The sequence below is a fragment of the Amborella trichopoda genome, chromosome 4 (genome assembly GCF_054954075.1).
Source record: "Amborella trichopoda isolate Santa Cruz 75 chromosome 4, AtrichopodaSantaCruz75HAP2 v2.0, whole genome shotgun sequence".
NCBI classification, from domain to species: Eukaryota; Viridiplantae; Streptophyta; class Magnoliopsida; order Amborellales; family Amborellaceae; genus Amborella; species Amborella trichopoda.
In genome coordinates, this window is record NC_142339.1 from 5120244 (window position 1) to 5147826 (window position 27583).

General features: G+C 37.3%; 1 protein-coding gene across 9 annotated transcripts; it reads right to left on the reverse strand.

The window, feature by feature from the left end:
- Positions 1-26830, reverse strand: LOC18439259 (uncharacterized). 9 transcript variants are annotated; one of them, XR_016053898.1, is made up of 12 exons: positions 25787-26830; positions 11422-11851; positions 10709-11044; positions 9563-10190; positions 8264-8310; positions 7422-7773; positions 5846-5956; positions 5609-5763; positions 4432-4792; positions 3123-3348; positions 1350-1571; positions 1-519 (listed from the first exon to the last, which is right to left on the reverse strand). XR_016053898.1 is itself a non-coding variant. In XM_011627045.3 (11 exons), exons 1-11 carry the CDS (start codon positions 26503-26505, stop codon positions 366-368), a joined length of 3681 nt encoding a protein of 1226 aa, XP_011625347.1. In that variant the 5' UTR covers positions 26506-26830; the 3' UTR covers positions 1-365. The 9 variants fall into 9 exon arrangements, 3 of the variants coding, with proteins under 3 accessions (XP_011625347.1, XP_020526015.1, XP_020526016.1); XR_002281823.2 differs by lacking the exon at positions 5609-5763 and adding an exon at positions 1687-1771 and having other exon boundaries at positions 8169-8310; XR_016053894.1 differs by having other exon boundaries at positions 8169-8310.
- Between the last annotated feature and the right edge of the window lie 753 nt (positions 26831-27583).

The window sequence follows — 27583 nt, forward strand, 5'->3', positions numbered from 1 at the left end:
TTTATAAAAGTATGTGGCTAATTTTTATATTGACTCAACCTTCCTCCTTTATCCAATGTAATGTGCTCAAAATTAAATTTTAATTTTTCTGAGTATAACAAATATGAAATCTAGGGTTTACAAAGAGAAATTGACAGCCTTTTCTTTCTGACATGCTAACGAGTATTAATAAAACAGTTGACGTCACGTTGCACCTCCCCCCAACTGAACACCAAGACCAATCTGACATTCATATGCGATCACATTATATGACATCTCTACAGAGTTCCACGAATTTACAGAAGGTTACAGAGGTATTGCTGCTAAAATTTGAGGGTTTATATGGTACAACATTAGCAAAAGGGGCAGTGAAATCATGAACCAGATCACATAGTGATTTCATCTTGCAAAAGAATCTCGTAAATGTCAGTCCTCAAGAGTAGTTCCTTCTCACGCATTACATCTTGGAGATCTGATAGTTCCTTTGCAGACAAGATAGAGTTTAGTCTCAAGAAGCCCTCCAACCAAAGCTTTTTTGACCTACGTTGTGTATCAAATTCAAATTTGTCAGGACAAGTAAATCCACAGTTTTAGGTGGAAATTATTAAAAGCATGTCCAAGAAATTAGGTATCACAAAACTTATCATGAATTTGATATCAACATGCCATGCTAAACCATTCTAATGGCTTTTGGCTTTTACAGCAAATAGCCATGATAATATTTAATACAAGAGATCATTAAGCAACATTTTACTATAACAAAACCTTGTGCAGTCACCGTTATAGCAAGCATTATAATGTTATTGACCTAGTTTAAAATGTATAGTACCCAGTAAAATGGAAGATTCAAGAAAATGAGCTGACGTCTGAATTCTGGAAATAAACGTAAGTAACCAAGGTGTATATGGAGATTGACCAAAAGACTCGAGTTAACATGAGACAAAACAACAACGACAAGGTGCTTTTCCTAAAAAACATAGCCTTTTTCCTAATATGTTCTTGTAGGCAAGTTATCACAGAATCTCAGAGGTGCAATTTCTTGGAAACCCATGCTTCATTGCTATAAGAAAAAATATTATTTTCAATTCCTGAACACAAAAGTTGAATTTGCAAAAGCAAAATACGGAAAATCCACAATGCAAGAAAAGTTTATTGACCTTTGCAATCTCTTTACGATTGTTCTGAATACAAACACAATGATGAGGAATATCTCTAACATGTTACAAAATATAAGGATTTTTGGCCATATACAGACATTCATAAACTCCATTTCTCATTGCAGAAGAAATAGAGCAACACAATTTCAGTAAGAGGCGAAGAGCCAAAAACAAGTAAAACGGTTGAGAAATGCATGCCAGTTTTGCTCTTACCATGGGCAGGCATGGATAGCTCTGAAAAAGACGCGTCTGGCTGCTACAAGGTTGCATGATACATGGATCTCATATTCAAGATAGAACCTCCACAAGAACACTGATCTATGCAATTCATCGTTTGCCAAGGCTCGCTCAAACAACCCATGAATCCGATGATGTGAACTTGATTTCCCCATTTCATATGCCAAGGCAAAGAGATAGACAGTGATTGAGGGCTTCCTGTTGATTAAGAAAGAGTATTATTGCATTCCATGAGAACTACCCAAATCCTGAAAGAAATGGCTAAGGCCAGGAAAGAGTGGCATTTTAATTTTAGGGAAATTTAACAAATTACCTATGAGAGATGTACAATTTCAACACCTTAACCATATCTTTTGATTTAATTTCAAAACACCAACAAAAACGCGCACCATTTTGAGCTGGAACAGTTGCAAAGGGTAGAGTGTTAAATAGTTTCTCTTATGGGTATTTTGATAAATTTCCCTAAATTTGATCTTCAAGTAGATAACTAGTGCCATACAGAACTAGAGTTATAATCATCACCAGAGTTAATACATCAAGAGATCACAGAACCCGTGTTACTTGGCCCAACAGAGAATTGTTAAAAAGTAAAACACAGATGGAGTTACTCCTCCTTTCTTAAGTGAACAATTTAATGCGCAAGTAACAAATCAGCAGTCAACAAAAATATTCAAGTAAAGAACTTCAACTATGGGCACATGGGAATGCAGGCACCACCAATCACACATGAACGTTCTTGTATTTTTTGGAAACAAAAGTAATCATTTTATGGTCAACTTTTCACCAACCATTTAAGTCTATTCAGCTTCAGCTTAATGGTGGACATATTGGTTTGGGTGAGGGAGGTCAAGGGTTTAAACCCATAAAGTTTGTCCCAATAAAGCCAAATAAATAAACCAAGCCTGCTTGATATAGCAGGTTCATCTTTATAAGGAAAAAAAAATTAGATAAAAAAAAAAATCACAGTAATCGCTTATGAGTGTCGATGTATCACGTCTGGCATACACGTGAATTCAAAGCACAACGCACATGAAGACGGCAGCACACATGCACAAATATATGCTGTCTTATCACATGCCTATCCTAGTGACCCTTATAGAAGTGAGTGTAAGCATTCTAGAAGCCTGCTCCAAACCTCTCAATCTAATTAACAAGTGGGCCCAAGTGAGGTTAATTTTCTGGAAGTTCCAATTCTCTCTACGAACTTGCTTTAACAAAGTATACAAAAGGACAGCATTTCCATCCCAAAAACAACCGCGCCAACGTACTTTTCACTCATGCCTCACCCAAAAGTTTAGTGAAATGTTATGATTTTGAGAAGGATCAAATCAAGTTCAAGAGAGACCACTAAACCCTTAAATTGTGCTCCCACTGCAGTCTCAATAGAGTCATAAATTGCAATCTCTTAAAGGCCCAACACTGAGCCTTCAAATTCCTATGTTTTTTATGACCAATCCACTCCTTACTGATAAATCCTAGCTTGACAAGTGCCTAGACAATAATGTACACCGATAATCTTTCATTAATTACCCCACAAGGAGAACATGTGCAAATCCTGCCCCAGAAACACCTGAGCAAACCTAAATTGATAGAAATAAAAAAAAGTTGGTGAAAATTTAAAGATGCAGAAACCAAATTGAACATGGTGCAAACAAACAACAAAACACCACACTTTACTAAAATATTATTGATCTCCAATGACTATTCTTCTTTCAATGAATGAAAAAAGTAAGGAAATGAAGTCCTTACTCATGAATATATTGATCAAGTATCCGTCTAATCTTGTTAGGAACCGTGTAGAGACGGGCTACTTCCATCATTGCTGCAAAAATTTTAGGATTGTACGGGTACAACTGCAATCCTTGCAGCATAATTTCCCATGATTTTGAGAAGTTTGAAAGCTTCAAGTTCTTTTGATACATAGAGGTGAAGTGAACGAACAAGGATTCCAGTTGAAGATTTTGGCTTCTCCTCCCTGTTATTGAACATAATGAGTCAAATGGTTAAACCTTGGCAAAAAAAGGGACAAACAAAAGCATTAAAAGAGACAGTTACTTTTTCCTACAACAAGGATAATATACAAAAAAATAAAATAAAATGCAATTTTCAATACCCAGTAACCAAAGCAACATTCAGTAAAACCTTCTTGTGCTAGAGAAGCAAGGGTAAAACTGTGGATACTATTTAATGTTAAATCTGCAGATGAAATGAAGCAAAATGGGCCAATATGAACGAATCCTTAGCTCAAGATAAAAATATTGTACCAGGAAAAGATGAACGTAATAGCATAACGATCAACTAAAAAATTACCAAGGGAATAACTAATGTCAATAGGAGTAAGGCAAACAATTAAACAACATGTCATAGCTCCTTGTTATTTCGCGAATAACAGGCACCAACAAGTTGTTCATAGACCATGTTATTATTAATGAAAACAAAATGCATCTTGTTGAACTAGTATACAAAAAAGAAGTATGCAAAGTAAATAAAATGCCGAAACATGCTATAGATGACAACTCAGTGAATAGGAAGAGGCAATAGTTGCAAAAAAAATGATCCAAAGTCTAGGCCAATCTCAACAATGTATTATCTGAGAAGATAGAACAAAAGATTGAAAGAAATAGGGGGTAGATATGTCATTCATCAATAGCAGCATACATAAGTATGAAAGATTTTTGTGTGGCATATGTAAACACTCACAGAACTACAAAGACACCAAAGTTAAGTGTTAACATGTATACAAATGAAAAGGACATGGAGGTCGCATGAAATCCATCCACAAGAAGAATCAACAAACATGCAAATAACAACATACAACTGGCAGGGCAGATCTGCCATGTGAAAGCATGGAGATTGAAAAATAAAAAATCATGATCATCACGATATCTATGTAGTTAAACTACTGAAGATAAACCATTCGTCAAAAGAATAATTTTGCCGCATGTTTCAATTGTTCTTATTTGACTTTTTCCCATTATTATTGTCATAAATTGATACCAGGTTGTGCTCTTCTTAAAATAAAAATTCAAAGAAGTGAAAACATATATTTCGTAAGAACCTGGAAGGGCCATAGACAAAGCTTCCTCATAAATTCTGTGAGCAGCAGTCCAACCGGAGGTCAAACGTTCAAATAAGGCAGCCGAACACACAAGAGCAGTGGATGACTCCTTTATATCTCCACGAGCCCAAACAGATCGCAAGTTTTTTAGTTGTTGCTTATATCCCTGGCGCGCTCTCAAAAGCTGTACATTTGAAACTTCACACTTAAAAGCTATGTACTCAATACCACTTCCCAAGCAGGATAGAATATGTATTGCACGCTGTTGTGATAAAGAATTGTAACCATCTCCTGCATAACTGTGTGCAAGCTCCATCTCTGCATACCATAAGTACAAAAGGGGAACACTCGACTGAAGGTCCTGCTCGAGTAATTTTTCATGAAACAGAAAAGAAGAATTATAATTTTGTCGGATAGACCAACCCCAAGAAGGATATAAGGTGTCTACTATCATTGCAGTGATAAACAAGGTTTCCAGCAATGGTTTAAAACCCATTTAAACCTGGCCCCAAACCACAGCCTGTCCAGTTTATTAAAGACCCTGTTTTTCTTTAAAACACAGAACTGAACTGGATTAAACCAGGTCCCAGGCTGGTTTTATTGGAAAACCTGCAAATAAACATTTTTTTGCATGTTTTAATTTATTCCATTAAAATGGTACAAACTGATTAACTCGTGGTTGAACCAGATTGGACTGGACTGGACTGGCCACATCACTTTTTAGTTTGACCTGTGTTCCAGTTTCCAATTGGTTTCCAGAAAATCAAAATGTCAATTTGGCTTCATGTTGATAAACTCAAAAAGCAGATCATATTTCATGGCTCACGAATATAATTTATAAGCAAAGACGAAACGACAAACATGCAGGCAAACTTTCAGAGAAAAAATTCAGAGAGAATTTATTTGCAACAGGAAGTTGAATCACTTAAAACTCTCCAAAACTCCTATAATTACCATGAATAAACACTTCCACAGATTCTGGATTATAACGCGACAGATGAAATTCGCTTTCCTTCAATAGAGACTTTCCTCACTTTCAACAAAAACATGACAATTTACCAACACATTGATTCCCTCATTACCAGGGATACACTGACTTTGCATGCAGTAATAAATAGATGGAATGACAAAATTTATATATAGAAGTTCTGTAACACTAATGCTTAGGAGTTCTCACATGATCACTCTGTCATCTCGTGTATTTCCTGATTTTCTTTTTGTTTCTTTGCAGGAGTTTCAAATATAGCATTCAGAACCTTAGTGGGCACAACCATGTGCTTCCAGAAAATTGACGATATCTTCGAAAGACCAAGGACAACAACAAAAATAAACCTGCACCTTAAATTTAATCTTTATCAAGTTGAGGGGGTATATATCTATATGCAAAGAGCACCAAAGAACTAACAAGTCTTACCGAAGAAAGCCCCTTAATAGAAGATAAGGCCATGTCGAAAATTTTCCTTGCAACATCAATGTTTCCAGAACTCGCTTCTCTTCGTGCATAGACTCCACATAATAATAAATCCTATTCAGAAAATTCCGAGAAGCATTAAAACTAAACCAAGTCCATCCCCATGTTTTGAAATAACGTATTCGGAAGCACTCATTTATGATATAGTTATCAATCCAAAAAAAATCATTATCGCATAAAAGATTTTCTCACATTATTCAAAATTCAACTACTAAAATATATATATAAAAAAAAAATGTTCAAGACTACTGACAGTTCAGAAAGACTAGTGAATAAATACAAAACCTAGACCTTTAAAAAATTAGTGTGATTCCAAAGAAAAATGAAATAAGATTCATAAAAATGCAAGAAAAAGCTTCAGAAAATTTTAAGCTTTATAGACAAGGTAAAAGAACAAATATGTTGGGATGAGGTTGCACAGAATTGATGCAATTATAATGAAGTAGCATTAGCAAAGAGGAAAAGCTAAGAAGATCATAAATGCACTCTAATATGCATTGAGTGCATATTAGGTCCCCCCCCCCAACCCCCACCTATTACACATGGTTGTGCCCCCAAAATGCATTATCAGGGGGACATTTTTTATCTGAAAATTTTCTAATCATCTTTAGTCAACAATCCACATATAATTAAACAATAAAAAATAAAAAAACTGATTTGCAGCCTAGAAGATGCGCCAACTCAAACCTGCTTGAAAGTTGACAATGGACTGCCCATTTGAGGAACAACAAGGATCTTCAAGAGCTAAAAAGCTTTTTTTTTGGGGGGGGGGGGGGCAATTGTTCAAAGATGATCTACAAATTTTCACATCAAAAAATACCCATAACTATGTTTTTGGAGGCTAGACCACCAAAATTAGGTGGTCAGGCTAGATCATTTAATCTTTTCCCATATTTACTGTATGGCTATTAGTTTTTATAATCAACCATTGAATATTTGTTTTCTGTGTGATGCTGAATTCATATAACATGAGAAAACAAAACTACAAGCAATGAGTCTCATAGTAAGTTGGCCTAAAATCCAATCCTTTAATTTTGCTTGTTTATTCATCAGCCATTGCATTTGCCTCACTTGTATCCAAATTTGACAATAAATCTGCACAGATAAAAGATGTGTGCACGTGTTTGCACATTCATGCCAGTGTTTAAAAACTCTAGCGAGTCTGATTTGGACTTTCACGTTTCACTTGGAACTGGCACCCTACTGGTTCCAGATGATCCCTTTCATGATCCGAGCCTGATCTGAGTCTTCACTGACTCTGTGGGTCTTTAAAAAAAACTAGTGTAGGTGGTCTGGCTCTTGACCAGTCAGACTCGGGACTCTGCAGGCCGACTCGAACCTCCCTCCTGTCTGATCCTATGTTTCTAAACACTGGTACATCAAATGTGTAAACATACCTCCATTACGAGGTTGATATCTATGGCACAAACATTCGCATAAGCAGAATAAAATAAAATAAATCAACTTGAAACTAACTAAAAAAATAATAGAAAATGACAATGACATATGGGCAATATACCTGGCGGTCCTTTTTCAGGAGAGACTTGGCTAAAGTTCGTGAGTTTGCAATTATGCTGGTATCAGAAGTTGTTCTTGTTTCAAGAAGCCCTTCTGTATTCAATAGGGCTTCTTCCATAACATAATTACGAGGGAAAACTTTTATACAAAGGAGAATTGCATTTCGAAGAAATTTCAGATGGTCAGGTCTTCCAGAAATTTCATTCAAGCTGCAATCTGAATTGATCCCCATGAAACTACTGCCTTTCTCGTCTACAGCTACTTGAAATTTATGCAATTCTGAAAGTAGAGATTCCGGTAATCCTTCTAAACTTAGAAGTTTTTCAATCCCACAAGGACTATTACTGCAGCTCCTGAAATTTAAAAAAGAAAAGAAAAAGCCTTTAAAGCTTTGACATGCATATAAATAGCCATGCCCAGAACAAGCAAACACACAGAGCCAGGATAGAGATAAAAAATAGCTCCAAAAACTAAATCATGACATAGAGATCACGTCTCCATTAAGATAATTTCTTATTTAATAATAAAAAACGACAATCCGAAGGTTACAAGGTAATTCAGGCTCCAGGAAACAAATTCAATATGCTCAAAGAAGCATAACTACACTAATGTCTCAAATTACAATGGGTTTATGCTCAAGAAGTGTACTATTATAATTATCCAAAAAAAAAGAACAGAACAATTATTTAACAATAAAGTAAGCAACAAGACATCAGAAACATATGATAGAAGATAGACAACTACCAACCATTGGGAAATGGGCCCCCCAAAAAAGTCAATGAAATGAGACAGCAAATAATAACGTGATTCCTCAGAGCTGAGTGAGAAAAGGTAGTCACTCACATCTTCAAACAAAACTTCCCTTGAGAGTTGTGCTTCATCATTGTTGTCTGCAATTCAACAAAATTAAATACTTTTGTGGAGCAACAAAACAATAAATGCAAAACCAAAGAGATAAACTAAGTGAAGGGCAGATGGATAACTATGATTCCGCAAGTGATAAGAGGATTTCATGGTGATCCATCCATTTGAGTAGTAGTCAAAAGCGGTCAAGATTATCTTTTTCTTTCATTGATTATGGAATTCTGTTAATAGGTAAAACAATTCATAAAAAAAAAACAAAAAATGCTAATAGGTAAATAATAAGGCGGATGGCATCAAGAAGATGCCAAGACATCATCTTATTGATCCAGCCAGTCCAAACAAACTAAAACGAGCATTTGCAGTACACCTTCAGGCTCGTCCATTAAGCAAAGGAAAAGTATACAGTTAATCAACAGAAAACAGAAAAACCATAGTCCATTGGGTCATCATTATTCACTGAAATGATGGATCATAACGGAGAGATAGAGGGACCTACTACGACATGAAATGAACCCATTGTGGGTCTCATTGTCTCCCTCACCATCAATAATTTAATTGAACGATGCCCCAAATGGTTCCCTGAAGATCTTCACATTAAAGTGTACTTCCAGGGTATGTTTGGATGTGCCCATTAGCACTAATAATTCACTATTTTTCAATAAATTAATCGTGATAATGAATTCTCTGTTGTTTGGCAATGTGTTTGATAAAGTTATCTAAGATAAACTTACAAGTAGTTTTAGATGTAAGTTTAACTTTTTGAAAAACTCTTTTTACTCTATACAAAGTAATCTGCTAAAAGCCACATGTTTATATCCAGAAATAGCTAAAAAAAGGCTGAAAATAGCCAAAAAAAAAAAGAGTTAAATAATCAAAATATTATATATAATACAATACATGTACCAAAATACTAATAAAATAATATTATCCAAAGTACATTAATTTCAGATAATATAGTCTATATTCTAGATAAAATTAATTGTCATCCAAACTGGCCTTCATAATATGTAAGGAAATTCACGAAGCCCAAGAGTATATGCCTAGAGTCACATAGGATACATGTCCATGCCTTAAGTGAATATAAAATGATAAAAACATGGAGAAAATTAATAAGCAGCCAAAGCCACATAACTGTAACATAAGATCAATAATATCCATGAAGTATTATCATGCAAGAAGAAATGATTTTTATAAAGCATGAGAACTAACGGATGCAAAGAAACTGAAAATACAGAAACAGCAAAATTATGAGTCTATAATATTTGCAAAAAGGTGTACCAGATTTCTCTCGCACAGGCATCCATTGCCCACTGCACCTTGCAGTCTCTTCTTCAGACCACTTCATCCAAACAGTCGTATCTTTAATCTCAACATCAGCATCGGCATTTATGCCCATACCAAGCTTTTCCATCAAAGATGCCATCTCATCTTCTTCATCAATATTTTCTGGCATATCCTCCTCAACATTCCCCTCATCAATTGCATTATTTTCCTCGGTATATTGATTCATTCCACTATTTTCAGAAACCCTAGATAAAGGCTCTGACCAACCTGTCCACCCTCCCTTTTCAGTGTCCTGAAAAGAGACCTCAGTGGCAATGGCCTTTTGTCTGTTTTCCTCCTCTGTCTCCAGCCACGCTGACCAACCAAGAGCTCCATCTTCTCCAACTCGTGCACCATCACCATTCCAGAAGTGCTCAAACAGCCTTTGCTTACTATTTTCAGTTAAAAGTAAGGAGGGGCAAAACAGATTATACTCAATCAGAGCTTGAAATAATCCTGTTGCCAACTCTTGGTGACCAGTTTGCCACTCAAACCTGCAAAGGCTAACAAATATGTCGACCAGACCCGTCTCAAGTTGGGTAAGTTCACTGGCAACTGAACCCGTTTTAGCCATATCATCAATCTGCAGGCAGTAAAATAAGTAGAAAAATGAAAAAATATTGTCTCAAGGAGAAAATAAAACACAACCATAAAGAAAATATTACAGCTTATATGTTCACGCTACATTACTTGCTCTTGGAGCCAGTGCTAGAATGTGTAAGATCAAAGAATGTCATTAAATATATAAACAAAGCAGACATACAACACAGTTTCAAACTCAAAGCCTTGCCCAACTGATGGTCACCACAAGAACAACCTAAGTCTATTAATACATGCAATAGAAAGGAAATGCAAGTAGAATCTTTTCACTCTACAGACAACAATAATTTTAATAGACAATAGGAACCTCTACCACTCAAATGTCAATAATTTCGGACCTCAACTGACAATGACTCCTTAATAAAACATCCCTAAATAATAATATCAGAATTGATAACACCAGAAAAAAGAAAGATGAAAGGCCAATTAATAGAATGGCAATTATCAACAAATAAGAGTAAAACATGGTCCATAATAAAGAAAACTAGTAAAATAGAGGACCTGCCCACATAGCCTCCCAAATGCTGAGGATAGAGCCCTGACAGCATGACTGTATATTTTCCTCAAGTAGGAGACTTTAAACCTGGAGAAATCCCCTAGACAGAAGTGAATGAATTCCTTCCATAATTTGCAACTATCAGAATGTTGAACAAGGGTTCTTTCCCATCTTTCAACAAGTACTGCAGTGCTGTCTCTACTTTGATAAGCTTTCATAAGACAAATCAAAAGATCCTCATTATCAGGATTTAACTCCATGGCCTTTTCCAGAATACTAATCTTCTTCTCAAGCACTTGCAAGCGAGCTCCTTTTTTAGATTGAGTACTTGCAATCTTGTCCTGAACATTAGAAGAAAAATGAACCCATTAAACGCACAATGAGCAAGCCACTTAGTTAGTGATAGGGGCGGGGTGGTGATGAAGAAAACAATTAACCAAGACATTGTAATCCAATGGACAATGGGAACTTACAAAGTACAGACATGAAGAGTAAGAACCACTGGAACAGGACAATGGGGGTAACGTCATCATTGTCCTGTCCATAATTTCATTGGCAGTGATAAACCAATGCACTATAGTATGCTAGTCTTCAAAACTAGCAATTAATGGTTAAGGAGAATAATCCAAATGACTCATGACAAACAAATGCTCCCATGAAGGGTTTTGTTGAAATTCTTCTAACAAAAGCCGGATGAGAGTGAGGGGAAGAGACATACCTGGAAATCAGCAAAAGCCATCCAGACTTTCTCATCGTGAGGAAAATCCCTCGACATTTTGTTGAATTCCTTAGTTTTTCGAATCACTTCATCTTCCCATGACTCCTCAACTCCTGCTTTCTCTGTCAACCCATTGTCATTCTCATCATATGTAGCCTTTGACACAATAAGAGGAATGAAGTCTCCAGGAACTAAGGGCAATTTCTCTAGAGCCAGAACTCGTACATGCTTCAAATCCTTATGCCTTTCTAAAGTCATGTATTTTGTGCAGTAGTAGCGTCCTTCTGTCTTTAGTTTACCATCCAAGGCATCAACATCTCCTTCAGATTCAAAGGCTGAATTTTTTCCTCTCCCGAAATAAGATAACTGAAAAGAAGACCCGGAATAATCTTCCAAAAGGTGATGGAGCCTGTATCTTGCAATATCCATTCTGCATTTTTGGCACCACTGTCATGGACATGAACACATCGATAATGAACAGCAACCCAGTTTAAAGTATTTTATTGAAATATCTAGAAAGTGGTTAGCCGATAGTATCATGCAAATAAAAATGTGAAGAACAAACAAAATGTATAGAATAAAAAGTAGTGTGGAAATCTTCATATGTGAAATAATGAAGACCAGCATCACATGATAAACATCAATTAAGTTGGCTACAGTAAATATACGCGAAATAAAACAAATACAGAAAGCTCACAATAACTTTTGTCTTTGTTAATCAAACATAATTCAGTTTTTTTTTTATGGTTTAGTTTAACGGTGACATAGTTCAGTAATTATGGAGGCTCACAACACTTCTTGAATTGATGAATTTCCAACAACATATGGATTATAGGCTGTTGATCTGCTCAGTGATGATCTTTTCTTGTTTTAATGATGTAAAGGCGTAAATGCTTTCTCTTTCACTGTTTTAGCTGATTAAGGGAACCATCATTGGTACAAAAGAAAAAGATAAAAAATCCCAAGAGAACTGTAGGCAACTTCAGAAATGTCTTCAAATTGTATTAACCCCAGAGGTATTGACTTTGGGGAGTACAGTTATGATTCATCTGACGAATCCAAATGCGCAAAGACACAAAAATATAAGTTTGGATAAAGGTCGCATACCTTTTCCGATTCCAATTAACGTCTTGCGGTTGGTGTTGATCTCTCCTTCCTTTCGCGCGTGGTTCCTCCAAGTAGAGAGATTGATGACCACAAACTCATGCCCATTTTTAATTATGAGTGCTAAAAGCACAATTTACACGGTTCAAATCCCCGAGCCTTTGATGGAATGACCTAAGACTTCTCGCCCATTCGCCAATTCGGGTGGTACTCGTCTCATTCTAGGATTTCCTGGTAAAGAAAACCAAAAAGAAAAGATAGAAAATGTGGGTCTTTCTTAGAGAAAACTAGAGAGGTCCTTTAGGTGGCATGTGAGGCCCTCTTTTTCTCCCAAAAGAATCTTTCTACTTTTCTCTTTTTAAAAGTCTCCTTGCATAGAAAGAATCCAACATTTCTCCTAAGTGGATATGTTTTCCAAATTTTATGTGATTCCTTATAACCACCTTTATCTCTAAATAGAATGCCTTATTACATGGGATCCTATCTTTCTCTCTCTAACTTGGAGAATGTATCAAATATCAATTGGCTTCTCCACCCACAAGGGGTCGACCCAAAAAACAATAAATCCTACTTGTTAGAGAGTGCACATATACCTGTCAATCCCTCATCATCAATCCATGATACATCTCAAAGCCAGAACTCTTCCATGCGCTGTATAGTGAAATGAACCGTGAGACATTAAAGAGCAAACTGCATCTCTCCTTAGAGAACCACATTAAGTTTTCCATTAAAACTAACATGGAACACCTCAGTAGCTGCGTCATTGCCCCAAGAGCAGCAATTACTCTATATTCAAAAAAAAAAAAAAAACCCTCTTCTCTAAATAAAAAATTACTCCAATCTGCCCTTAACTCTCTTAGCCACACCAGATTGAGTATCCCAACTAATATAACATGAGCCGTGTATTCAAGGAGACTGCTCAACCCCTACGTACCCTCCCACTCTAACTCATCCTATAGAACCTCATTTACATGTAAGCCAAGAAATTTATTTGCAAATAATATTATAATATTATATTATAATATAGTTCCTAAAACATTTTAGCAGAAGAACATTCTCAGTGTAACACCAAATAGTTGCCAAAGACGTGTCATAGTTCTCTGGGGGCCCAATCATAGCGTGATGCCTCTTCCCCTGGTTGCACTATTATTTTCCTTTGGCCCGACTATTCCTAGCCCCAGTCCTACCCAGCCAAACACACATGATCATGGGAATGGTATGTTAAAGTAGCAACATCAAGTCGCCCCTTCCTAATATAGTCTCAAGATCTATAAGGGCCATATACACCATTATATAAAGTAATGGAAGTCTCGTTAAGCACGTGTGGGATGAATCACATGATATCGTGCAAATGCTAAACAACACTAGGATCTATGTTGAATTTACATCATGCAGGTCTTAACTCAATCACAGTTTCGCATCCCCTCAAAATGCACCCTTGGCTTGCACCCAAGCAACTAACCTAAACATCCCCAACCTAACTATCAAATAGGCTACATGATCCGATGGGACGCCAGATGGATCATGCAGATTCCCAACCATGGAATCTCATCTTGACTTCTCATCGAGGTGATACTCTCACAACATGTGTGTGTCTCATCCTATAATATCCCCAACATTGAGGGTGGTCAACAACGTGCAAGAAAATGGACCAAACCTTCCAATGATTTATCTCACAATTAACACATGTCCTAGTGCGCAAGTGCGAATGTGCATTCAAATCATGGGTATTTGCATTGAACAAACTGCAATAACATGAGTCCTATACTTCACTCAAGCTATAAGCTTAGTCATGGCTACCATCCTGCTAAAGGGAATATAGGTCATGACTATCTCTTTCCTCTAAATGACACCTCACCCGTAGCGATATCCAATCCCTACATGCTATGTCTTACTTTGATCCCAAGATCCTTTGCAAAAGCCAGTGCCATTGTGTTGTCATAAAAACACGCTTGCAAGCTCTCAAGCACTCAATGTGATCCCCAAGCTTTGGAAGATCCTCATGAGTCATATGCCCTCATGTAATGTTGCACAACAGTCCACATACTCTGATTCTGTGTTGGACATGCATGCCACGCGTGTCTCTTTCTTGTTGCATAAAGAAATCGCACCCACTCCCGTAGTTAAGAGATATCCTGGTGTTTACCATCAATTGTCCAGGTCAGTAATCCAATCACACTTATTTTATCTGCACAATGGGAGATAATTTCCTAGAAAGATCTACGAATTGTCCACGGTTCTCTAAAGATATCAGAATGTCTTGTTCATGATCTGCCAATGTTCTGGACCTACATTGCTCTGGTAGCAACTTGACAAGTCCCATGGTACAGCCCATCACGTTCACAACATGGCATGCATAAGACTACTTCCGTACACCACATAGAGTACAAAGATCATATTTTCTTATATAAGCCACATCTATGGACAGAGATTCAAGCTAAGCATAGAACCCCTCTTGACATGAGTATTGATGAGTTCACAATCACGTATCCTAAACCGTTCTTATATTTTCCTAATACAAGTCACTTAAGACATAATTAAAGAGCCTCTTAGAATGATTGTGCTTGATCTCAACATCGAGCACATGATGCACCTTGCCCATGTCCTGTACATTAGAACTGGAGGACAAACACTCCTTGATAACATTCATCGTTTCCTTGTCTTTTCTTGCCATTAGAATCTCACAAACTCATGACGATAAATCCATAGAACTCCCATTGTCCTTGATGACAGATCCTTGATAAGGAATGTCATCTAAACAACCATATGGGTAAGTTCTAAACTCACTACAATGGTAAATGTCAATTGAATTGATATCATTCTCACTGCCAGGGAGAATATTTCATCATATTCCACGCTCTAAATTATTTGAAACCTTCTGCCACTAATAAGGCATTGTACTTGTGTATAGTTCCATTGACCTTTCTCTTAAGTTTTAGGACACACTTGTTCCTTGTGGCCTTTCCACTTGGTAGAAAATTTACGAGTTCCCAGACTCTGGTTTTCTTCGAGGAACTAATCCATACGTCTAATCCAAATGCCTACAATAAGGGGTCGCAAGCATCCTGACATTAAACCAACCCATCTTCATCATGGAGATGCATGTCAAAATGGTGCAAACAAAAATTGAAGTTTATTTATTTTTTATTTTTAATTAGGGATAGGAAGAGATAAGTTATGAGGGCCTAGTTGGGTGCATGATTTGTTTTGGGAAGGTCTAACTTTTTAGTTTAGGGAACAAGTAAAGATCTTTTGATTTAGGAAAATATAAGTGGTAGTTATCTTTTACTCTAATGTGGAAGTTAGAAAGAGAGAATATAGGGATGGAATGTAAGAGAGAGAAAATGTGAGAGAGAAAATAAGGAGACAGAAAATAGGGAAAAGAGATTGAGAGAAAGAGAAAGTACAAACTTTTAGAGAGAGATTTTATTTTATTTGGGATTCTTTTTTTAATTATTTATTTATTTTATTTGAAATGTATTTAAAGGGAAGAGGTCCATCATTGTAAACCGATCAGAGAATGATCAAAGATTGAGAATTGAGTAAATTAATCTTGTGAAAATATCGTTTTTGGGGTGGACTCCCTTGCAGACTCTGAGAGAGGGTATATTCTCGCATTGGGGGTGGATTTCCTTGCAGGGATGGACTCCTTAGAGACCTTGAGAGACGGTATATTCTCTCGTTTGGGGTAGATTCCTTGCAGACCCGGAGAGAGGGTATAATCTCTCACCCATTGTTTTATTTTTATGATTTTTTTTTTTTTTCTCGACATCAGCTGGTATCAAAGCCCTAAGATCTATGAAGAGCCTTGAGATTTGTGATCTAATTATGGAAGATGTTCGAAACGAAGTTTGTGACATCAATTAGCGGTTTCAGTAATTGGATCAAATATTTGAGAGAATCAAAGAAGACCTAGCAAAGAGTATTAGCAAAGTAGTAGAAAAATGTATACGAGATGTATTTCTTAGATTACAATTGGAACAAGAGGAAGAAGAACATGAAGAGGTAGATCTCAATATAAAAGGCGATGCCTATGTGCAAGAAATTTTGAATATCAATTGTGTAAAAAAAAGAAGAAAGTTTGAAAATCAAATATGAAGAAGAAGATATGTATGATGAAATATTCGAAATCCTACCATGTGAGTCTGAAGAAATTGAAGAAATGTGCCAAGGCGCATGGTGGGATTACATCACCAATTATTAGAGGGTGGTGATTGGCTTCAAGCTCGAGGTCGAGATTCTCCCAACCCAAGGAGAATGATGCAAATAAAAATTAGAGTTTATTTATTTTTTATTTTTAATTAGGGATAGGAAGAGATAAGTTACAAGGGCCTAGTTGGGTGTGTGATTTGTTTTGGTGAGGTCTATCTTTTTAGTTTAGGGAATAAGTAAATATCTTTGATTTAGGAATTAATATGTGGTAGTTAATTTTTACTCTAATGTCGAAGTTAGAACGAGAGAAAATAGGGATGGCACGTGAGAGAGAGAAAAGGTGAGAGAGAAAATAGAGAGGAGAGAGGAAAAAGGGAAAAGAGATTGAGAGAGGAAATAGGGAAAAGAGATTGAGAGAGAAAATAGGGAAAAGATATTGAGAGAAAGTACATAATTTTTAGAGAGAGAGAGAGATTTTATTTTATTTGGGATTCTTTTTTAATTATTTATTTATTTTATTTGAAGTCTATTTAAAGGGAAGAGGTCCATCATTGTAAACAGATAAGAAAATGATCAAAGATTCAGAATTGAGTAAATTGATCTTGTAAAAATATCGTTTTTGGGGTAGACTCCCTAGCAGACCCTGAGAGGGGGTATATTCTCTCGTTGGGGGTGGATTCCCTTGCAGGGGAAGACTCCTTTGCCGACCCTAAAAGAGGATATATTCTCTCGTTGGGGGTGGATTCCCTTGCAGACTCGAAGAGAGGGTATAATCTCTCACCCATTGTTTTCTTTTTTTCTGCCGACATCTCTTCAATCTCAAAATATCTGGCGGGCACTCTGCATAATGCACTCCTACAAGGGTTAGAAATCAATGATGGTTCACTTCTATTGTCCTCGACAACCATGGGAAAACTCCCACTATCATCCTCCAGCGGAAAAATCTCCTTATCATTCTTCTTTCTGAGATCCAACCATCTCATATAGATCTAAAGTAATTCAAGAGCTCATGTTTGCACACTTCAACTCAATGAAGTCCACTTCGCGAGATCCAACTTCATAGGATCTACTGAGAGAATAAGAAGGGGGGAAAGGGGGGGGGGGAGAGAGAGAGAGAGAGAGAGAGAGGTGTGCGAGAGGTAGAGAGATAAAGCGGGGAAGAGAGTGGCGTAGAGCACTTTAGTGACTTATAACCCTCTTATTTATATTAAGTAATAATCTAATTACAATTTATGGACAATATTGGCCTTATTTAGAGAAATAAGACAAATAAGGACTAAACAAAAGATATATGATAGTTCTGCCAATTACATACAATAAAACTTGTTCCTTTTATTTCAAACAAGCCCCCTCAAACTGGTGTATAGATATCAATCAGATTCAGCTTGCTTGTGATTTTCTACAATATGAAGGTTGCTTCATTGTCACAATATAGGGTCAAGGAAGCTTAACTCTAACCCCCAAATCAAAAAGAACACTTTTTATCCACATTATTTCACATGTAACATGAGCCATTTCCTTGTATTTTGCTTCAGCACTCGATTTTGTCACCACATTTTGTTTCTTGCTCTTCCATGTAACCGGGTTTCCCAAAACAAAGGTGCAATAACCAGTTGTGGATCTTTTATCAAGTTGGCAACCAGCCCAATCAACATCTGTGTAAACTGCAACATCAGAATGTCATATGGTCGGTTTGTGACCCTGGATGCTGAAGGTATCCTTGGGGTGATCTCGTAGTTCCTACGGGGTGGAGATGATTGGGTCAGCCCATGGATTTTTCTTCCTTTTGCCACATTTCGCTCAAAGGGGCGAAGGGAGATAGTGCATCAAGCTGCTCGCAAGGGCTAACTTGATCCTCTTCCCCAGGAATCGCAAATGAGGTAACCCTAGGAGAGCCGTCGACTCCAACTATCGTCTATGTACGATCTATACTAGATACGACCAACTGACCATCCTACCTCCTCTACGGTCTTGACAGCCCATTTTTGTCTTAGTAGAGTTTTTCAGTGGCATGTTTCGGTCCTCTTCCCCATTACTTAAAAAAAAGTGAGCCACCGGTTCAGGTACAAGATATTATCATTACCGCGTGGACAATTAGACATCCAAGTAGCAATGAACAAAGCCAGTGGAGGCAACGAGCTTCGCCTCCTCTGCCATTGACTGGAGAATAATATCCCTTTCCCTTGTGCAGACTTGAAATATCTTAATATTTTATAAACTACATCAAGGTGCAATTTATGTGGTGCATGAATAAATTAGCTAACAACGCTAACTGCATAAGAGAGATGTCTGGCTGACATAATGTAAGGTAAATAAGGTTGCCCCACTATTCGTATTGATACTGATTAGGATCTTTGAGTAACTCTCCCCTTTCATCATGAAGTTTATCATTGACTTGAGTATCAGCAGGTCTAGATCCCAACACCTCATTTGTTGTAACAAGTCCAACACAAATTTTCTCTGAGAGATGAGTATCCCTTTCTTTTATCTCGCCACTTCAATTCCCCAAAAATACTTAAGCGGTCCTAAACCTTTGATATCAAACACCTTGCTTAAATAAGATTTAAGATCCTCAATGCCCTTCACATTATCCCCTGTCACAACAATATCATCAACATACACTATCAAGGCAGTAATTCCAGCAGTATTCTTTGTCACAAATAGTGTATGAACATCTTGACTCCTTTTGAATCCAAATTTCAGCAACGCCTCATTTAATGTTTTAAACCATGCTCTAGGAGACTGTTTAAGTCCATAAATCGCTTTCTTTAACTTGCAAACCTTTTGTCTCCCCTTTAATTTGAAAACCAAGAGGCATGGCCATAAAGATTTCTTCTTGGATGTCTCTATGTAAGAGTGCATTATTAACATCTAACTAATGAAGTGGCCATGATTTATTAGCAGGTTGTGAAAGAATGATCCTCAAAGTGCTCAACTTTGCCACAAGAGAAAAAGTATCGTGGTAGTCTACACCAGAAGTCTGGGTAAATCCTTTTGTAAACCAATCTTGCTTTGTACCTTTCAATAGTACCATCAACTTTGTATTGCATAGTGAATATCCACCTACATCCTACAATCTTCTTCCCTTTTGGAAGGTTGGTGATTTCCCATGTATTATTCCGCTAAAGTGCTCACATCTTGTAACTCATGGCAGCTTTCCATTGAGGTTGTGGAAGTGCTTCTTCAGCACTGAAAGGTATTCTACTAGAAGACAGAGCAGATATGAAGGCACGATGAGAGGTAGACACAAAATTATAAGATATGAAGTTTTCTGTTGGATGCTAAGTGCAGCAACATGTACCTTTACGAATAGCAATAGGGAAGTCCAAATTAGAACTATCTAAGAGGGTGAAAGAGTTGCTACATCAGGAACAATTCCTAATTCCGGGTTAGCATTCGAGGTATGGTCGCTTAGAGCTTTGGGTTGTACCATTATCTTCCTCCTGGTATACGTCTTCAACTCCTTCTCTGAATGCACACCATTCCTTCAAGATAAACCATCAGATAAACCACTCTTCAGGTAAAAGTGGTACGGGAATAGGAAGGGGAACAACTGATGCGCTCCCTTCACTAAGCTGTATTTTATTCTCGCCCTGAAAAGAGCACTCATAACCTGTAGAAGAGAAGTATGGAACAAATTCAAAAAAAGTAACATCCATGGAGACATAGCAGACCGTGGTAATAGGATCATAGTGCTTGTACCCCTTTTGATGAGATGGACACCCCAGAAGAATACAATCGGCAGCTTTAGCATCAAGCTTTACTCTCTTTGGACCAAGGAGGTGGACAAAACATACACAAACAAACATCATGGGAGGTACAAGGAACATGAGTGCATTAGGATGAACAATTTTAGCAAGAGATTTTCCCTCAAGAACATGAGAAGGCATACGATGTATCAGTGTTTTAAAATACGGGATGCGGCCAAAAGCCATGGGAGGTACGAGGAACATGAGTGCATTAGGATGAACAATTTTAGCAGGAGATTTTCCCTCAAGAACATGAGAAGGCATACGATGTATCAGTGTTCTAAAATACGGGATGCAGCCAAAAGTGGAGGGGGGACCGAGGCGGCTCGATGTGGGTGCATCGCGACGATGCGGTCAATAAATGTATATTTTTTTTAAAAAATCTACAAAAATAGGCTAATGCATAGAAAATAATATGGAGGTGATAGTAGCTATTTTAGTTTAATGATTAACTTCAAAATTATTAGTTGTCGGAGATTCTGTATCCAATTATCCACTATCCCCTGATAGAAACTAGAAACTTGAAACTAGCTTCATAAAACATTCAACAATCAACAACCATAAGCGCAACAGCACAACCATCAAGCACAAATTCACGGCCTCTAAAACCCCTGATTTCTTATCACAAATTCACCATAACATCCCCAAGTTAACAATCAAAAGCATCAAATCAACATCCAAGTATCAAACAACCGCCAAATCGAAGATTTGAATGAAAAAAAGATTTCCGTCAAATTTTTTTTTCCTTCGATTTAATGCAAAAAAGGCCACAAAAGTGGCTGGAAGTCATCATTTAAGGGGTTCAATACCCCCCCAAACAATTTCCCCCATTTATGGATGATCAAAAAGACCATTTTGCCCCTCCCTAAGGGGCAAAATTGAAAAAACTTTCGACGAAAGGGGATGCGGTGTGATGCGGGATGCAACTACGATGCGGCCTGATGCAGCGCATATGCAGCCGCATAGGTCAAAAGCGCATATGCCGTCAGTTCTAATGCGAAGCCCACAGCATGCCACATTTTAAAACCATGCGATGTATTAAAAAGGCAGCAAGGGCGAACTCCTTCAGACTAGAAAATTTTTGAAACTTTCATTCCGAATAAAAGAGCTCAGGTAACTTCCAACAAGTGTCTATTTTTCTCTCATTTGCACCATTATGTTGAGATGTGCATGAACATATTGTTTGGAACTCAATCCCTTGATCAAGAAGATAATCTCTGAGTTTGTTTTACACATACTCACCCACCTAGTCAAAGCGTAACACTTTAATTTGTGCATCATATTGAGTTTCAACCATTTTGTGATCGATTTAGAATACCTTAGCGACTTCATCTTTGTGTTTCATTAGATTGACAGTTGTAAGTATAGAACAACCATCAACAAATGTACAAAGAAACAAAATCTAAACGCAGATGCAACTGGAGCAAAACCATGTATATCAGATTGTATAAGAGAGAAAGGAACATCACTCTTTTCATTTATACCAATAGGAAATGAAGTTGTACAATATTTTGACAACTCACAAATGTCACATTGCAATTGAACTCGACTTAGAGACTCAAACATTTTAGAAAATATAAAATGCAACATAAAAGACGATGCATGACCAAGTCAGGTGTGTCACAAAAACACTATTTCTTTACTAGCAATTGAAGATGTGGCTGCAGAAGTCAAGGCCAGTGTTTCAAAAAACGCTAGGCGGCACCTAGGCGACCGGGGGGGTCCAAGCCGCCTAGGGCCTAGGCAAGCAACCAGAACTTGGGCAGCCCAGTAGAAAGAAAAATATCTCTATAATGTAACAGTATAAGTATAATTGTATAACACATAAGAGTTAGGGATGTAGAGCACATCAAATGTCTAATACACAAGTCCACATAACACACACTCCTCCATAGTCCATAAGTCCATAGTTTGATAGTCCACTTAATCTAATATCAACGGGTGATGCTTAGATCAATTTCTCATAACTCTGAGAACTTCGATCCTATGGAAATCACCAAAAAAACTAGTTTTTTGGGGTTTTTCTCTCTCTAAAATAAGCTCTAATGGGGTTTAGGTTTCAAATGAATCTAAAACCCACAATTTTGCCCTTTAGTATTAAAAAAAGAGACCAAAAAATACCCTCAACAAGAGGCATTTCTGCCCCTGGGCGGGCACTGAGGGACAACCAGCTTCTGCTTTTTAAAACACTGGTCAAGGCACGATCAAGAGTCTCCAAAAAGTACAACCCTCCATGTTCACAACCATGCCCAAATATTTTCTCTGACATAAGTTCTGGAATACACCGTGAGAAGGGAGAGCGGTTATATTATAGTTAGGGTCTTTGTGAGATTATTAATTGATAGGAGGTTACTAGAAAGATTGGGAACATACAAGATGGATGACAAGTTAACATAACGAGTAATATTTATAGTTCCATTTCCCTTGACTGGAATAAGAGAACCATCTGCTATTTTAACAGATTTATGACTAGAACAAGGGATATAAGAGGAAAAAAAAATCAGTCCTACCAGTCAGCTGTTCAGCTGCTCCAGAGTCAATAATCCACAGTGGGTGCACTTAAATTTGTCGTTCTCATCAGATGTGGGGTTTTCACCCCGGCCTCCACCAGGCTCCCAAAAAGTTCTCCACCTCAATTACCAATAGAACTTGTGAATAGGGTAGATCTTTCAGTTTCACCCATAGACATTGTCATTATCTTGCGACGAGTTTCTTCATGCTAAAGAAGGGAGATAATAGAACTACGTGATGGTAAAGTCTCACCACCGAGAACATTCACCCTAATTGTTTCATACTCTCCATTAACTCCTTTCAAAAGATCAAATTCTTCCTTTGTTCAAATCTCTCTCTGTTTTTTTGCACAAGAAGAACATTGTATGTATTGATGTTGGCTTAATTCATCCCAAAACCACGTAGATGAGCATAATAGTCTCCCAATGACAAGTCACCCAGTTTAAAATCACACATTTGTTGCTCCAATCCATAAACCCTTGCAACATTTTCTTTTGGAAATATGACTCAGAAACTACATCCCATATTTCCTTAGAGGTATTGCAGTTAATATAGGATCGAATCATATTAGGCTAAATAGAAAATAGAAACCAATCCAGAATAACCATATCTTCAGCGTCCCAATCTGCATATTTAGCATCCTTTAGGTCTAGTTTTTTCTACACGACCGTCAATGTATCACAGTTTTTTCTTCCACCCAGAAATAGTCTAACTGACACAACTCTAACTATGGTGATTTGGGGTCTAGAAGACTCCACATTTAATGCATGTTAAGACATTTTCCACTATAGTTAAGATTTGGTTATACCCTCAAATCTTAATCAACAATTAGGATCAAGTTACACCCTTTGATCTCTTCAAATAAAAAATTTTACATATCTGGTTACACCCTCAAATCTGATCACACTCCTTTTTTTCTAGAAAAACATCAAGAAACAACACGAATAGTATTTCTTTGATTGGGGTATACAAACTCTAATCCATCTAAAAACTAGGTTTTTCTAATAAATACTTGATCGGCATCCAAAATCATATAAAAAAACTAGAAAAAACACTCACCTCCATTGACACAGTTACTGTTGGAGAAAAAAGTTTGGCGTCTTAGGGCATGATGACATCACCCAAACCCAAGGATGACATCAGCCCTAAACACAGTTCCTGCTCACCTTTTCAAGATTGACCTTTTTTACTTCTTGCTCTACTACCAAGTTGAAATTAAAATCGAGAATAAGACAATTAGATAGGATCTAGAGAGAGAAAGAGCAGAGAGAAAATAAAGACGAAGAAGGAAGAGAGAGGTGGGTGAGAGATAGAGAGATAAAGAGGGGAAGAGAGGGGTAGAGCACTCTAGTGACCTCCTTATTTATAACAACTAAGAACAATATTGCCCTTATTTAAAGAAATAAGACAACTAACGACTAAACAAAAGATAATGACAGTTTTTCCCATCAAATACAATAAAGCTTATTCCTTTTACTTTCAACACTAGTCACCCTCTTCAAACTCATAACCTTGGATGTGTTGTTTTTGGGTCCAACCCTAAGGGCGGAGGATCCAATTAGTATTTGATATATTATCCAAGTTGCATAAAGAAAGATGGAATCCCATGTGATAAGACAATAGTTTTAAAGATAATGTTAACTATGAAGAATCTGATCGAAGTTGGAAAACATATCCACCTAGGAGAGACAAAGGAATCTTCTATGTAAGGAGATTTTTCGAGAGAGAAAAGTAAGAAGATTCTTTTGGGAGAAAAAGAAGGCCTCACATGTCATCCAAAAGACCTTTCCACTTTCCACTTTTCTCCATGGTTACCAGGAGCCCCTACTTTGGTAGGCGATCCCTTCAAGGATCTCGATTTTGTCGCTCCCGAAACGGATCTCTCAGGGATCTCTATTTTTAAATTTTGGGATCTCGAACCCCACTGTCAGGGATCTCGATTCCTGTTATTTGGGATCTCGATCCCAACCTTAAAGACCAAGACAACAACCAAACTGATGATTTTCTTTGTTTATAGCCAACTAGCAACACAACTATTGCTTGCTTACTATCAATAATGAGATCCCTACTTTTTTCTCTCTCCTTTTTCGTTTCATGTCTCCCTGAAAATCCTAGAATGAGACAAGTACCACCCAAATTTGGCGGATGGACGAGAAGTCTCCGTTGGTCTCCATATCCATCTATGTAAATTGTGGTTTTAGCTCTCGTAATTAAAAGTCGACCTGTGGTTGTGGGCATTGAACTCTCAACTTGGAGACACCACAAGGGAAAGGAAGAGAGATAGCACGAGATGGGTACCAACCACAAGAGGGTAATCAAAATCGAAAAAGTTATGTCACCTATATCCAATCCTTCTATTTTGTGCTTCCATTACGTTCTGATTCACTCAATGTATCCAACATCAATGAAGAGACAAATTCATATGTCCTTGTAAGACATAATGGGGAAAACCTCTATCATGTATTGCAGGGTAAGTTGTTGGGTAAATGTAAATCATGTTTAGCAACGAAAAAGTGTGAAAGAATGTGAAGTCATCATGCATGTGTCTCAATTGAAATACTTGACAACTATAGAACTTAGCATCCAAAAGCCCGAAAGTACACATGAAGGCTGAATAGCTCAGCTCTTTTTTGTTACTCAGTAAATGTTTCAGCCTTCAATGAAAAATTCTTTCACACCAAATGAAATTGAGCTTGATTTGGTCGTCTTTCTATTAAAAAATACAAAATTTAAATGCTATTCAGGTTAAAAAAAGAAAGCCTAAAAATGAATTGAGGAGTGCAATTTTCAGTTTAAAAAATGGGCTTAAGCTAAAAAACTAAGGAGTTTGAAGAAGAAAAAACACATACTTGTAAAGACTTCCAAAAGCCAAATTGTCACGATCACCACGAGTATCAAAATAGTAATCCTTCTTCAACTTAGACCCAGAGCCTGACAAAACTCTAACCCTAGATTTCCCTGAGTAATCTTCCTCCACTTCTCTGTTCCGCTTACGTTTCTTTCTCTTCCTCTTCTTCATTTCACGCAAGCCTTTGCTTGACTCTGAAGCTGGAGAATCCAAAATTCCATAATAAGGTTTCTCAGGTGATAATTCTTCACCATCTTCATGCCCTAATTCATAGTCAGAAGTTGCTATTTCTGGCAAGGAAGCAACATCTACTGTGAAACTGGAATTGGAGAGCCATTTCCGGTGATGGGAAGTACTAACTGGTTGATGATGAGAGAGAGGAAACAAAGGGGATTTTGTCGAAGAAGGCTGTTCTCTCTCTTCCTCGCTTTCTCTCCCTAAACTCGCTGCATCTTCGTGCCCTAATTGGCGGCCAGAAGTTGCAACTTCTGGCAAGGACGCAACATCAACAGTGAAACTCGAACTGGAAAGCCATTGCTGGAGGTGAGAGCTCCTATTAATAGGTTGAGGGTGAGAGAGAGGGAACAAAGTGGTTGCTTTTCCAGAAGGCCGCTCCCTCTCTCCCGGTTCTCTCTCTAACTCTGCCAATTCTTCCCGTTGAGAATGAGAGAGAGGAAATGAAGGGGTTGAAGTTGCAGGAGATTGCAATCTCTCTTCCATTTCTCTCTCTAACTCTGTTAACTCTCAAAGCGTTATTCTCTCTCTTCGTTGCTGCCAACAAAATCTGAAGCCTCGAGTTCGAGTGTGTGACCTCCAGGTATGTGCACATTTATAAAACGGTCAGGGAAAAATAAGCGTATTTTCGATAATTTACAATGAATTGAGGGGTTTTGTGAAGGGTGGCAATGAACTTGACGAGAATCTCCGACGCGTAGACCCGACCTCGGGTCCTCTAACTTTTAGATTTGGATAGTATTCCGGTCTGGTGCCAGAGCTCAGCCGCACCCGTAGTTGTAAAGTACATGATGGTAATCATATGTCTTGATGCGCTAGCTAGGTGGTCATATTGTCTTAATATTGGCAATATTTTATCGATTAGAAAGAAGTTAAGATAAGGTTGCAATTTTAGAATATAGAATTATAGATGCACTTTAAAAATCTATTGAAACGAAAAACCTCTAATTGATTATCTTGACATCGAGATGCATGAATATGAAAAAAAAAAAAAAGATTTTGAGTATCATAAATAGTGCATCTTGCAACACATTATCTACACTATCCATTTTTTAGATTTTCATATGTTTATAGATCTACTTGATTTTAACCATTTTTGGAGTTTAAAATTTTATAATTAGAGATGAAAATAAATTTTAAGAAAATCTTGAAAAAAATTTACACCAAAATTATATATTATGATAAAATTTGGAGGTGCACCTTAATTAGATTGTTTAAGTTTGCAACCTTATAGAAGCCACACTGTATTATTAGCAAAAAAAAAATCAAAGTGAAGCTCATAGTTATATGTGATGGTTAAAAAGGGCAAAAGAAAAAAAAAAAAAAACTCATAGTCATAAGGTGGTAATGGATCCGACTAGACCCAGGACCCGATGAGTAAACCCAATACTCGACGGGTCCGGTTATGGGTCCAAATTGGACCTGAATTCTATTCGGGTCCGGATCCAAGTCCAGTTGAACCCTGCCCGTTGCCACCCCAAGTTTTGCGGAAGGACCGAACAATTTCCATGAGTCCTCATACTCATACGTGCAAATGTTGGTCTCCTAATCATCTTTTTTTAAA

What these genes read in the sequence shown, in the direction of transcription:
- LOC18439259 (XM_011627045.3), bottom strand. Translation starts at nt 26,505, where the DNA reads ATGGAAGAGAGATTGCAATCTCCTGCAACTTCAACCCCTTCATTTCCT. An exon ending in TTGGGAGGCTATGTGGGCAG is followed by an intron (nt 10,191 to 10,708) that starts GTCCTCTATTTT and finishes TACTGCCTGCAG; the next exon opens with ATTGATGATATGGCTAAAAC. An exon ending in TCCTGAAAAAGGACCGCCAG is followed by an intron (nt 5,957 to 7,421) that starts GTATATTGCCCA and finishes TTTTCTGAATAG; the next exon opens with GATTTATTATTATGTGGAGT.